General features: G+C 41.7%; 1 protein-coding gene across 1 annotated transcript; it reads right to left on the bottom strand.

The window, feature by feature from the left end:
• Positions 1–68: 68 nt before the first annotated feature.
• Positions 69–5,856, bottom strand: ndufb4 (NADH:ubiquinone oxidoreductase subunit B4). Its single transcript, XM_034194635.1, is given in 4 exon segments — positions 69–242; positions 4,822–4,920; positions 4,922–4,966; positions 5,622–5,856. Coding segments are annotated over 4 exon segments (372 nt in total). The 5' UTR covers positions 5,799–5,856; the 3' UTR covers positions 69–191.
• Between the last annotated feature and the right edge of the window lie 7,825 nt (positions 5,857–13,681).

The raw sequence follows: 13,681 nt of genomic DNA, 5'->3' as shown, positions 1-13,681 counted from the left end.
TGTGTCGATTCTGAAAACAGTAAAAATCTAGTTTATGCCACAATAAACAAGTTGTTTGACAAACTTTCTGTTCACACACATGAACTGTGTTTAATATACATTTATTGGGTCAACAATAATAATTAATAATTACACTGACATTACGACGCGGGGAACAACCCAACAGTCTGGCGGAACCTCAGAACGGCAACTCAAACCTGCGTTCTCTCTTTTCCCGCCTTAATCTCCTCTTCTTGTTTGTCCTGGAAAACAAAGAAAAGAGCAAATTTTACAGGATGAAAGAAAACAGAACCATGTCACCAGCGAATAAACACACATAATTCAGAAATAATAAACATTTTAAACTAACAGTAAACAATTTTAATAGCTGATAAATCAGTTTTTTGTTTTTTTTAAACATACAGGTTCTCTAACTTGAGATTCTTAAATGTGAATATTTTCTCGTTTCTTCAAATTCAAGTTTATTTGCCATTTGCAGTATTAAAACCACATTGGAAAAAGGGTGCAAGGAGCTCAAAAGTGCACTAGCAAGACATACACAAACAAAAAGACATAAAAGAACATAAAAACACCATAAAAACGACAAAGCCACAAAATAATTTAAGATACATTTAAACTAATCAAACAGTGTTGATCATTGCCACGGCTTGTGGGAAGAAACTTTTTGTATAACGTGATGTCCCACATTTAATAGACCGATAATGCCGACCCGAGGGTAGAAGCTCAACAGATCCCTGGCGGGATGCAAGAGATCTTTAGTATAGTCAAAGCCAGGACTGAAGCCTTTTTTTGTAAATGTCCTCCAGGACAGATAGTTCCACACCAATAGTCCTACTGGCTGAACTAACCACTCTATTCAAAGCGTTCCTTTCTTTAGCAGTGGTATTCCAAACCATGCAGTTATAGCGTTTGTAAGACGACTTTCAGTGCAGCTGTGATAAAAATGTAATATTCTTGTTCAGAGTGAATTCTTTCAGCTTACGCAGAAAAAAAAAAAAGCCGTTGTCGAGACTAACAATTCCGTTGGTGTTATAATTCCAGCTCAAGTCATCAAATAAAAACACTCCCAGAAATTTACAGTTTTCAACTTTCACCTCAGCGCCATTTAATATGATGGGAGCATAAGATCTATTTTTACTGAGTCAACAACCAACTCAAGTTTTTGCAGTATTTAAAACTTCAAATTGTTTCATCACTCCAGGAAACCACCTTTTGCACTTCAGATCTATACAAAGTTGTCATGAGAAGAGATCAATCCAATAATAGTCGTGTCATCTGCATACTTAATTATCAAATTATTAGGAAAGGATGCAACACAGTCATAAGTGTACAAAGTGTACAACAATGGGCTTAAATACAACCTTGTGGCAAGCCAATATTTACAATAGGTTCATGAGAGACACAGCCATTGATCTTGACTCTTTGTTGGTCTTCCAGTTAAAAAACTAAAAATCCATTTGCAAACGGCATCACTCAAACCCAAAAATCTCAGTTTCTGGATGAGCCTTGCAGGGACAAGAGAATAAAAAGCAGAGCTATAGTCAATAAAAAGCATTCTAGCCTGGGATTTTTCCTTGTCCAGGTGTTTGTACACTGAGTTCAAGGCAAAATGAAATAGCATCCTCCACACTTCTGTTGTCTATATGCTAACTGAGTGGATCAACAGACACAGGGATCTGAATCAGTAATATAATAGTAAGATATCAGTAAACTGAATATCTTTTGTTTGTGGACATTTTGAGGGCATCATCTTGTGTTTTGGGAAACACCAAATAAGCACACTGAGTTTGGGGTTCAAAGGTCAAGGTCAACAGGGCAGACTTTATAAAAATCTTGACTGCACAAGTTCTTCAGTCATCAAACTGTCCCCAAACGTGATGTGGTGCAGTGACGCCCAGAAGAGGATGGAATTTGGGGTCAAAAGTAAAATCACTGCACCACACATTGTAAAACACTTGTGCAGAGATGAGTCACTTGTTAATGTTAAATTTCAAATTTCACAAAACTAACAATTTCTAACGACATTAAGCATTTTAATGTCTGTTTATTATAGTAAGATGTTGCAAAATCACAGCTCATTTTAACAAGAGAACATATTTATCTGGGGGGAAATTCCAAAAGAAAGTTTATTTTCCTTCTTGTGCTGTCTGCATTAAGAAGGGCATGTCTGTTCTTTTGAAATTTTCCCCTTCAGGTGAACTATTTAATTTTTTCTACACGTACGAACTTTATTATATTGTCAATGTCATATTATGAATCCCCCATTTCAAGGCTAATAAATAACATTATAGTGGTGCCAAAGAATACTCTTTTTATGACTTAAATGTTACAACTCTGAAAGGACACGCAGCATTAAGCTTATCTGCCCAGGGCACCACAGTTTAGTGCTGACTCTGCACTGAGTGTAGTTATGCACTCTAATGAGGACTTTTCTATTCAACCTCTGAACACTTCAACATGTCCCAAAGGTCACACACAGGAGCAGGCTACATTTTGTGTTTGAGATGATGTGACTGTTGAGTCACAAGATCAGGTCTTTTTTTTTTTAAATCTGATTATTAGTTGGCTAATATTTAGTTGGATAATTAGTCAGCCAGGCTGACAAAGAGTCAGAGCTCTATTGAGCTGAGTATTCCTTTAACTTTAACTAGTAATGACTTCATGACTTTCTTTGCTAATAAAATTATTAACTATAGAGGAAAAAATTACTCATAACCATCCCAAAGACATATCGTTATCTTTGGCGCTTTCAGTGATGCCGGTATTTGGTTAGACTCTTTCTCTCCGATTGTGTCTGAGTTATTTTCATAGTTACTTCCTCAAACCATCAGCATGTCTATTAGACCCCATCCTACCAGGCTGCTCAAGAAGCCCTACCATTATTTAATGCTTCAATCTTAAATATGATCAATCTATCTTTATTAGTTGGCTATGTACCACAGGCTTTTAAGGTGGCAGTAATTAAACCATTACTTAAAAAGCCATCACTTGACCCAGCTATCTTAGCTAATTATAGGCCAATCTCCAACCTTCCTTTTCTCTCAAAAATTCTTGAAAGGGTAGTTGTAAAACAGCTAACTGATCATCTGCAGAGGAATGGTCTATTTGAAGAGTTTCAGTCAGGTTTTAGAATTCATCATAGTACAGAAACAGCATTAGTGAAGGTTACAAATGATCTTCTTATGGCCTCAGACAGTGGACTCATCTCTGTGCTTGTTCTGTTAGACCTCAGTGCTGATTTGATACTGTTGACCATAAAATTTTATTACAGAGATCAGAGCATGCCATAGGTATTAAAGGCACTGCGCTGTGGTGGTTTGAATCATATTTATCTAATAGATTACAATTTGTTCATGTAAATGGGGAGTCTTCTTCACAGACTAAGGTTAATTATGGAGTTCCACAAGGTTCTGTGCTAGGACCAATTTTATTCACTTTATACATGCTTCCCTTAGGCAGTATTATTAGACAGTATTGCTTAAATTTTCATTGTTACACAGATGATACCCAGCTTTATCTATCCATGAAGCCAGAGGACACACACCAATTAGTTAAACTGCAGGATTGTCTTACAGACATAAAGACATGGATGACCTCTAATTTCCTGCTTTTAAATTCAGATAAAACTGAAGTTATTGTACTTGACCCCACAAATCTTAGAAACATGGTGTCTAACCAGATCCTTACTCTGGATGGCATTACCCTGACCTCTAGTAATACTGTGAGAAATCTTGAAGTCATTTTTGATCAGGATATGTCCTTCAATGCGCATATTAAGCAAATATGTAGGACAGCTTTTTTTGCTTTGCGCAATATCTCTAAAATTAGAAGGTCTTGTCTCAGAGTGATGCTGAAAAACTAATTCATGCATTTATTCCTCTAGGCTGGGACTATTGTAATTCATTATTATCAGGTTGTCCTAAAAGGTCCCTGAAAAGCCTTCAGTTAATTCAAAATGCTGCAGCTAGAGTACTGATGGGGACTAGAAGGAGAGAGCATATTTCACCCATATTGGCCTCTCTTCATTGGCTTCCTGTTAATTCTAGTATAGAATTTAAAATTCTTCTTCTTACTTATAAGGTTTTGAATAATCAGGTCCCATCTTATCTTAGGGACCTCATAGTACCATATCACCCCAATAGAGCGCTTCGCTCTCAGACTACAGGCTTACTTGTAGTTCCTAGGGTTTTTAAGAGTAGAATGGAGGCAGAGCCTTCAGCTTTCAGGCTCCTCTCCTGTGGAACCAGCTCCCAATTCAGATCAGGGAGACAGACACCCTCTCTACTTTAAGATTAGGCTTAAACTTTCCTTTTGCTAAAGCTTATAGTTAGGGCTGGATCAGGTGACCTGAACCATCCCTAAGTTATGCTACTATAGACTTAGACTGCTGGGGGGTTCCCATGATGCACTGAGTGTTTCTTTCTCTTTTTGCTCTGTATGCACCACTCTGCATTTAATTATTAGTGACTGATCTCTGCTCTCTTCCATAGCATGTTCTTTTTCCTGATCTCTCCCCTCAGCCCCAACCAGTCCCAGCAGAAGACTGCCCCTCCCTGAGCCTAGTTATGCTGGAGGTTTCTTCCTGTTAAAAGGGAGTTTTCCTTCCCACTGTCGCCAAGTGCTTGCTCACAGGGGGTCGTTTTTACCGTTGGGGTTTTCTGTAATTATTGTATGGCTTTGCCTTACAATATAAAGCGCCTTGGGGCAACTGTTTGTTGTGATTGGCGCTATATAAATAAAATTGATTTTTTTTTTTTTTTTTTATTTAGAGACAGAATATAATAGTTATAAACTGATCATTGTGAAATGTGTGTTTGTTACCCGGCTCGTCTTAAACAGGTAGTAACAAATGAAGAGCGGGGCCACCCCAAACACCATCCCCAGCAGGGACGTCTTTCCAGTGACTCTGGGCGTGTGGAAGAGGGTTCGCCCGCCCATACACCCAGCGGGTCACTGCTGGATCATCCTGCAAACAACACACCCACAGTCAACAAACACCTCAAACTGGTAAAACATAAGAAACAAAACAAAACATGAAACATGACAAGTCAAAAAAAAAAAAAGTCACATTATAGTGACTGGACAAACAAAGGTGACATGACGTCACTCTTCAAACCAAAAGGTACAATAAATAAACAAAAAATTACCCTGAAAATTTCTGACATGATGTGTTCACGTGCGGGACATTATGTTATGAAGACAGTGACGTCATTTACTTCATCCAGCTTCCGCTGCTGCACACTGAACTTTGAACACTTATGTCAAGATCTTTTACAGAACACCACCACAATTAAAGAACTTAATAATAAAACAGCAATTAAAACAAATTCCATTTTAGACTAATTTAGGTGAAACAGTAACTTTGAAATGCATCTTTTTTTATTAGCACTCGTTTACAATTATACCTGTCTTATTTTCCAGTTTCCAAGTCTAGCTTTTTGTTCTGTATATTTGTTAATTTTCTCAATAACGTTTGAAGTAAAACGTTACACAAGATGAAAATAAATGAGCCAAATGGATTCAAAGACGCTTTGGTAATGAATGTCTCTTTTGCGTCCTTCTGTCGTCTCTTTTTGAGGTCGGACAAGATGAAGCTAACGAGTTACCCTGAAGCTACTTACGATGCCATGGTTTCTGTACGGATTATTCAACTGCATCTGATACTGTCTCTTAAGATTGGCTCGCATCGCTGTTCTCGCCTCCTCGGCGCGTCGATACTCGGGAGAAAGATTAAAATATTCATTTGGATCCAACGTTTTTGGCCGAGTAGCCAAAGGTGCCTCCTTATAGTCCGCCATGATTCCTGTCGGACAGCGACTCCTTCTCCGTGCTCGCTGAATGCTGCCATCTAGTGTACCGGAGTGTTCAATTTTCATCATGATCACTAAAGCTGAGCTCATACTGTGCGAGGTTTTGGCCTTTTTAAGCCGATTTTTTCACTCGTGCGAGAATTTTTTTGGATTGCGCCGAGTTTCATCTTAATCGCGCGCCCTGCATCGTGTAGTATACATGGAGTAACAAGATGCGTTTTACATCTCAGAAAGGACTCATAGTCGATCACTGATGTAAGTCCACCTTCTTCGTCTTTTGGCTGTTCCCGTTAGGGGTCGCCACAGCAGATCAATCATTTCCATCTCACCCTGTCCTCTGTATCTTCCTCTGTCACACCAACCACCTGCATGTCCTCCCTCAGCACATCCTGAACCTCCTCTTTGGTCTCCCCTTCTCCTCCTGCTGGTGGCTCCATCCTCAGCATCCTTCTCCCTATATACCCCTGGGTCCCTCCCTCTGCACATGTCCAAACCATCTCAATCTCGCCTCTCTGACTTTGTCTCCAAACCGTCCCACCTGAGCTGTCCCTCTCATATGTTCATTCCTAATCTTGTCCATTCTCGCCACTCCCAAAAAGAATCTCATCATCTTCAGCTCTGCCACCTCCAGCTCTGCCTCCTGTCTTTTTGTTAGTGCTACCATCTCTAAGCTGTACAACATAGCTGGTCTCACTACTGTCTTGTAAACTTTCCCCTTCATTCTTGCTGATATTCTTCGGTCACAAATCACTCCTGCCACCTTTCTCCACCCACTCCACCCTGCCTGCACTCTCTTCTTCACCTCTTTACTACACTCTCCATTACTTTGAACAGTTGACCCCAAATATTTAAACTCATCTACTTTCACCACTTCTGCTCCTTGTAACTGCACTATTCCACTGGGCTCCCTCCCATTCACACACATGTACTCAGTCTTGCTCCTACTAACTTTCATTCCCCTTCTCTCCAGAGCATATCTCCACCTCTCCAGATTAGACTCAACTTGCTCTCTACTCTCACTACAGATCACAATGTCATCTGTAAACATCATAGTCCACAGGGACTCCTGTCTGATCTCATTTGTCAACCTGTCCATCACCATTGTGAACAAGAAAGGACTCAGAGCAGATCCTTGGTGTAATCCCACCTCCACCTTGAATGAATCTGTCTTTCCTACTGTGCATCTCACCACTGTCACACTATTCTTGTACATGTCCTGCACTACCCTAACATACTTCTCTGCCACTCCAGACTTCCTCATACAATACCACAACTCTTCTCTTGGCACACTATCATAAGCTTTTTCTAAGTCCACAAACACACAATGTAACTCTTTCTGGCCTTCTCTGTAATTCTCCAACAGTATTCTCAGAGCAAACATTGCATCTGTAGTGCTCTTTCTCGGCATGAAACCATATTGCTGCTCACAGATCTTCAACTGTTTTCTAAGCCTAGCTTCTACTACTCTTTCCCATAACTTCATGCTGTGGCTGATCAACTTTATGCCTCTGTAGTTACAGCAGCTCTGCACATCACCCTTGTTCTTGAAAATAGGAACCAGCACACTTCGTCTCCACTCATCAGGCATCCTCTCACTTTCCAAGATTTTATTAAACAATCTGGTTAGAATAAATGTTGTCATTGCAGGGAATACTAACTCTCCTGTCGCTACTTAAGTGGTGTTTTACTCTTTTAGTGCAACTATTTAAAAAAAAATCCACTATTTCTGTATTATTCATGACTTTTGTTATCCATCCACTTTTGTTCATGATATAGTACCAATACACACACACACACACATATATATATATGAAAAAGTTTGCTGATGATTCCACAAAACTTGTATAAACTTTGATTAAAGAATGATAATTTTTAGTATTGAGTATTTGTCCCGGTGAGATATGAGTAAGTGAGAATAGAAGGGAAGAAAGTATCAAAGTAATAAAATAAAGAAAGAAAATAAATCAAACAGCTGATCATGGCAGGAGAGATCAGTCTTACATTATCCGAAGAACAAAATAAGTAAATGAGAGAATGACTCAGTTATTACTTGAAATGTTGACGTTCTGCATAAATTAGGAAGTGGCAAGATGGCTGCCAGTTTGCTTCAGTGGATTGTATGGAGTGTGTGTGGGCCAATGAGCTATCCAGTAATATATACACATCATGTCATTCCTACTGTTGTCATGGCCCAACAACCGGCCCGGCTGTCACACTGTAATGGTATATATCCTGCACCACCCTCACATGCTTCCTCAAAATATGATATGTTGTTTTTCAGCTGCTCCGATTTTACTAAGGGTCACCACAGCTGACCTACATTGGGATTTGGCACCAGATGCTCTTCCTGACACAACTCCTGTTTTATTTGGAAAAACAGCTCCTGGTCTCCCATCCAAGTACTAACCAGGTCTCACTCTGCTTCTAAAATTTTGTAGGATCAGGCTTACACAGAGCACACACACACACACACACACACACACACACACACACATATATATATATATGTATGTGTGTGTGTGTAATAGTTATAAATATATAAGGTATCACTGAGAGTTTAATTTGTTCTGGAATGCTGTTCCAACATTAATTTACTATTTTGAAACTAGACTTAAGATTGTTTATGTTCTTGACTGCTTTCAGTCTGTGATGGTTGTTAATTTGTGTTTCAATTTTGTCTTTTATATATCTCCTATTTGATGAATTCTTTTTAAACTGTGGTTTATAGTGAGAAACAATTGGCATGTTTAGTTAGAAAGTGACGGACGCACGTAAATAGTTATTCTCGCGGAATCTCGCGTTGAAGGTGATCTCGGACGCCGGTATCCATAGCAACCTGACGCTTCCTGTGTCGGCGTTAAAGATGAGCTCCGGACCCGAAACGTGTCTCCCTGAAGCTGTTGCCGACAGTGACGAAGACTTTCAGTTTGAGGACGTTTCTCACCACGAAGATGTGACTTTGGCGGAGGAGGAGGAGGACTTAGAGGCGACGGTATATAGAATCCGGAACCGGACCGAGTCCAGCGTCGCTCCTCGCGCCTCCTCGCGCACAGACCAGTTTTTGCGTGCTTTCCTCGTGCAGATGGGAATGACGCGAACCCTGGACTGTTTCCAGACCGAGTGGAGCGAGATGACGCACAGAGGGCTGGTGGACGCGCAGCGCGTGGGCGCCGTGCCGTGCGCGTACGTAGAGTGCCAGCGCGTGGAGAACGCGCTGTGGCGCGCGCGCAGGGAGCTGGAGGAGTACCGGGAGGTGTCCCGCGGAGCAGCCCGGATCCTGGACAGGGTCCGGAGGTCCAGAAACTTCCACCGACGGCAGCACGAGCGCGTGGTCCAGGAGAGGAGCCGGCTGATCCGCCAAATAGAAAAGGTCAAAGGTCAGTGCGCCGCCCACGAGACGGCCAGTGTCACTGTGGGAGGCTCAGTGTGATCACGTGATCTGGCCCATGAAGCTTCAACACTGTCAGACTTCTGTGTCACTGTTTTAGTTAAAGTGTGTTCCGGAAATAAAGTTTCACAAAATCAGAAAAAGTTGAGCAAATAAAGAAATACTGAAATGTTTAGTTTCTCCTTGGTGGTTCCTACACATTAGCAAATACGGAAAAGAGTCACATCAGACGTGTTCCCGGTAGGTGCTGGACTCCCCCCAGCCGGGCTGTCTCTCGTCATTCATGATGTTCATGGACGGGTCTTCAAGGTGCAGTCAGGGACCAGAGAGTGTCCAGGTTGGTGACCTCAGAGTTACATCATATTTGTATTGAAGGCTGATACAAAATCATGCACCTGACTCCCTTAAGCACACTAAATTTGACCTTGAACCTCAGGGTCAAGGTAAAAAAAAATTGAACTTTTTGGGTATATTTGACCTTCTCGGCACCAAATTTCTTTGGATCTTGTGGCTGCATCTGAGGTCCTGTGGATGATGTGCCATTCTGTTGTGGTGAAGAAAGAGCTGAACTAGAAGATGAGGCACTGGATTTACCAGTCAGTTTACCCGCTTGTCCTCACCTATCACCATGAACTTTGGGTAGTGACCAAAAGAACAAGGTCATGGATACAAATGGCCAAAATTAGGTTTCTCCATTGGGTATCTGGATTTACACTCATGGACAGGATGAGAAGGTCAACTTATCCAGGAGGGACTTGGAGTCGAGCTGCTGCTTCTTCACATCAAAAATGATCCAGCAGGGTTGATTTTGGCATTTGGCGAGGATGCCCCGGTCCTCTCCTTTGGGAGGTCTTCCAGGCACATCGATCTGGGAAAAGACTCTGGGGAAGACATTGGAGGATTATGTTTGCCAGCTGGCTTGGGAACTGTGCGGGATTCCCCAGGAAGATTTGGAGGACTTGTCCAAGGATAGGGAATTGTAGCACAAGCTGCTTGATTGAGTGCCACTGCAACCCAGACCCTCTGCTGCAGAAAAGGAATGAGTTGTGTTTGTAAAATACTTCTGCTACAAACTGATCTTTTCTTAAAGTAAACTTTATAATATTGAGAAAAATGGAAATATTTCTACATTTTAATTTAAGTTATGAAGAAAAGGATTTTAATCCCAGTAATTTAAGTCAAAAGCAACCCTTGAGTAAAATTACACAGCAATCCAGATTCCAGTTTGTTAAAACACACGTGTTTTTGTCCACGTGATTCTCATAACGACAGGAAAAGGAAAGGGGCGTGGCTTGAACAAGGAAGTCTGCAGGAAACCAGAGAAATGAGTGAAGGTAAAACATGACAGTAAAGAAAGGTTTTGGAGTCACTGACCGAGTTTAACACTTTGTTAGATTAGTGATCTGTTAAATTTCTCAGTGATGTCGTTATGTGGGGAGTGAGCGAAGTTCATTTATGTGTCCACTAAGTGCTTGGAGACATAAACGCACTTTTATAATCTGATGCTTCTGTTTGTGTCTTTGGTTTTAAATTTACTGTGGCTGATATGGCATAAATAAGAAATCCAAATCAGGTATCATGTAATATGATTTACTCCCTGAAAATGCGTTAAATCTTTAGCCGTATCATATTTTTATTTTATTGTGATTGACACCTGTAACATTGTTCAGTATTGTCACTAGAGGGCACTATTCCACAAGCTATTCACTGGGCGAATAACGCCGTTTAGTTTTCAGTAACGGGAAATCTAACTAATTACTGTTTCTATCGTTACAACGCCGTTATTGTTACGGATAATAAAATTTGGCGAGTTACTATAACTAAACTCATTGAAGCCGCTTTCAGATGCAAAGGTTTTTTTTCCTCTCTCCTTTTTCTTTGGCGAGGGGGAGAGATGGGATGAACAACCGCGTAATTGATGCTGATTGGCTAAGGAAGAGTAAAATGTCATGGGAAGCCAATCACAGGCAGTGGTGGGCGGGACAAATACACAGAATTTACGTTTTAAAACTGGAATAAACGACATTATGTTCCTCTCACTGAGACAAAAGGCAAGAATGAACATGTGAACAGGAAGTAGAGAAGCTTGAATCTTCGACTGGACTGGGTTGCTTGACGTCTCTCACGTCTCTCTCATGTCAAGCAACCCAGTCCAGTCGAAGATTCAAGCTTCTCTACTGTGGAAACCACCTGGACAACTGAGAGCCTACACAGAAACAATGTGAACAGGAATAACTTAATTTTAGATTAATTTGATAGGTTGTGGCCTGTTGAGATGTAATAAATGTCAATGTCGGATGCTGAGGCATTCCCAGGCCAGTGTGGAGATATAATGTCTCCACCTAGTCCTGGGTCTTCCCTGGGGTCTCCTCCCAGATGAACGTGCCTGGAACACCTCCCTATAGGGAGGTGACCAGGAGGCATCCTTACCAGATGACCGAACCACCTCAGCTGGCTCCTTTCAACATGAAGGAGCAGCGGCTCTACTCCGAGCTCCCCACGGATGACTGAGCTTCTCACCCTATCTCTAAAGGAGACACCAGCCACCCTCCTGAGGAAGCCCATTTCAGCCGATTGTACCTGTGATCTCGTTCTTTCGGTCATGATCCAACCCTCATGACCATAGGTGAGAGTAGGAATGAAAACTGACCAGTAGATCGAGAGCTTCCGCATTTTGGCTCAGCTCCCTTTTCGCCACAACAGTACGGTAGAGTGAATGCAACACCGCCCCTGCTGGTCCGATTCTCCGGCCAATCTCATGCTCCATTGTCCCTTCACTCGTGAACAAGACCCCGAGGTCCTTGAACTCCACTTGGGGCAAGACTACATTCCCTACCCGTGTAGGCAATTCATTGGTTTTCCTGCTGAGAACCATGGCCTCAGATTAGAGGTGCTGATCCTCATCCTCCAGCCGCTTAACACTCGGCTGCAAACCGATCCAATGAGTGTTGGGAGGTCACAGGCTGTTGAAGCCAACAGGACCACATCATCTGCAAAAAGCAGTGATGAGACCCTGAGCCCACCAAACTAGAACCCTCCTCCTCCCCCAACTACACCTCGATATCCTGTCCATGAATATCACAAACAGGATTGGGGACAAGGCGCAGCCTGGTGGAGGCAACCCCCACCGGAACAAGTCCGACTTACTACTGAGCACACCAAACACAACTCTCGCTTTGCGAGTACAGAGACTGGATGCACCTGAGAAGGGACCCCCTCACTCCATACACCCACAGCACTCCCACAGTATCTCCCGGGTACCTGATCATACGCCTTCTCAAAGTCCACAGCAGAAGTTCACCACAGGTGCTACACCTCCTCTAGATAACCCTCATCAAACTGGAGAGAACGTGTCATCATCATAAACGCGTGTGAACTCCCTGAATCGCGGCATCCACATTTCAGTTTTTTTTCATTTCAATTTATTTCATTTATATAAGCGCCAAATCACAACAAGGTCGAACATTACCAACCCCCAGAGCAAGAAACAGGCTACAGTGGTAAGGAAAAACTCCCTCTGATGAAGAAACCTCAAGCAGACCAGACTCAAAGGGGTGACCCTCTGCTTGGGCCATGTTACAGACACAATTTACAAAACGAATATACAGGAAATGTTGCCGTGCACAGGACAGGAGGGTTTCAGGAACAGATACCACACCCATCTCTGCATGGAGCCCGCATCTCAGACAAAGAGAAAAAAAACCGAATCAGGCATCAGAAAGACAACAACTACAGTATAATTTGTCAGCTTTAAGCAACAAGAAAAACAAAAAAAATATGAAGGTGATCACCGGCTACTAGTCCTCAGGTTTACTAAAAGACCCGGAATTTAGGTAAAGTTGAGGCCGCTAGCTAGCCATTTTTTTACATGGTGGAACTCTGCTGGCGTCGCTGTTGCATTCTGGGAAGCTCAGGGGGAATCGTTAAATATTGAATATCTAGAATAATATATTAAATTTGATGGGCATCTTGTCTCACATTGTCCCACAACAACATTAAAATAGTGTTGATGGGGACAGTGTATTCTGTTATTTTTTTCTGTTGTGTCCATTTAATTCCTTAAAACATTTAATATTCAGTTTTAATTATCAATAATCTAACAGGCATTTGAATTTTAAGTTGGGAGGGGGGGGTGGAATCCAACTTCATTGATATATTCATTGTACATTACTTAAAAGCCATCACTTGACCCAGCTATCTTAGCTAATTACCTTCCTTTTCTCTCAAAAATTCTTGAAAGGGGTAGTTGTAAAACAGCTAACCGATCATCTGCAGAGGAATGGTCTATTTGAAGAGTTTGCAGTCAGTTTAGAATTCATCATAGTACAGAAACAGCATTAGTGAAGGTTACAAATGATCTTCTTATGGCCTCAGACAGTGGACTCATCTCGTGCTTGTCCTGTTAGACCGCAGTGCTGCTTTTGATACTGTTGACCATAAATTTTATTACAGAGATTAGAGCATGCCATAGGTATTAAAGGCA

The sequence above is a fragment of the Thalassophryne amazonica genome, chromosome 1, assembly GCF_902500255.1.
Source record: "Thalassophryne amazonica chromosome 1, fThaAma1.1, whole genome shotgun sequence".
Lineage (NCBI taxonomy): Eukaryota > Metazoa > Chordata > Actinopteri > Batrachoidiformes > Batrachoididae > Thalassophryne > Thalassophryne amazonica.
The sequence above is the reverse complement of the archived record's forward strand: the minus strand, read 5'-3'. Positions and strand labels throughout refer to the sequence as shown.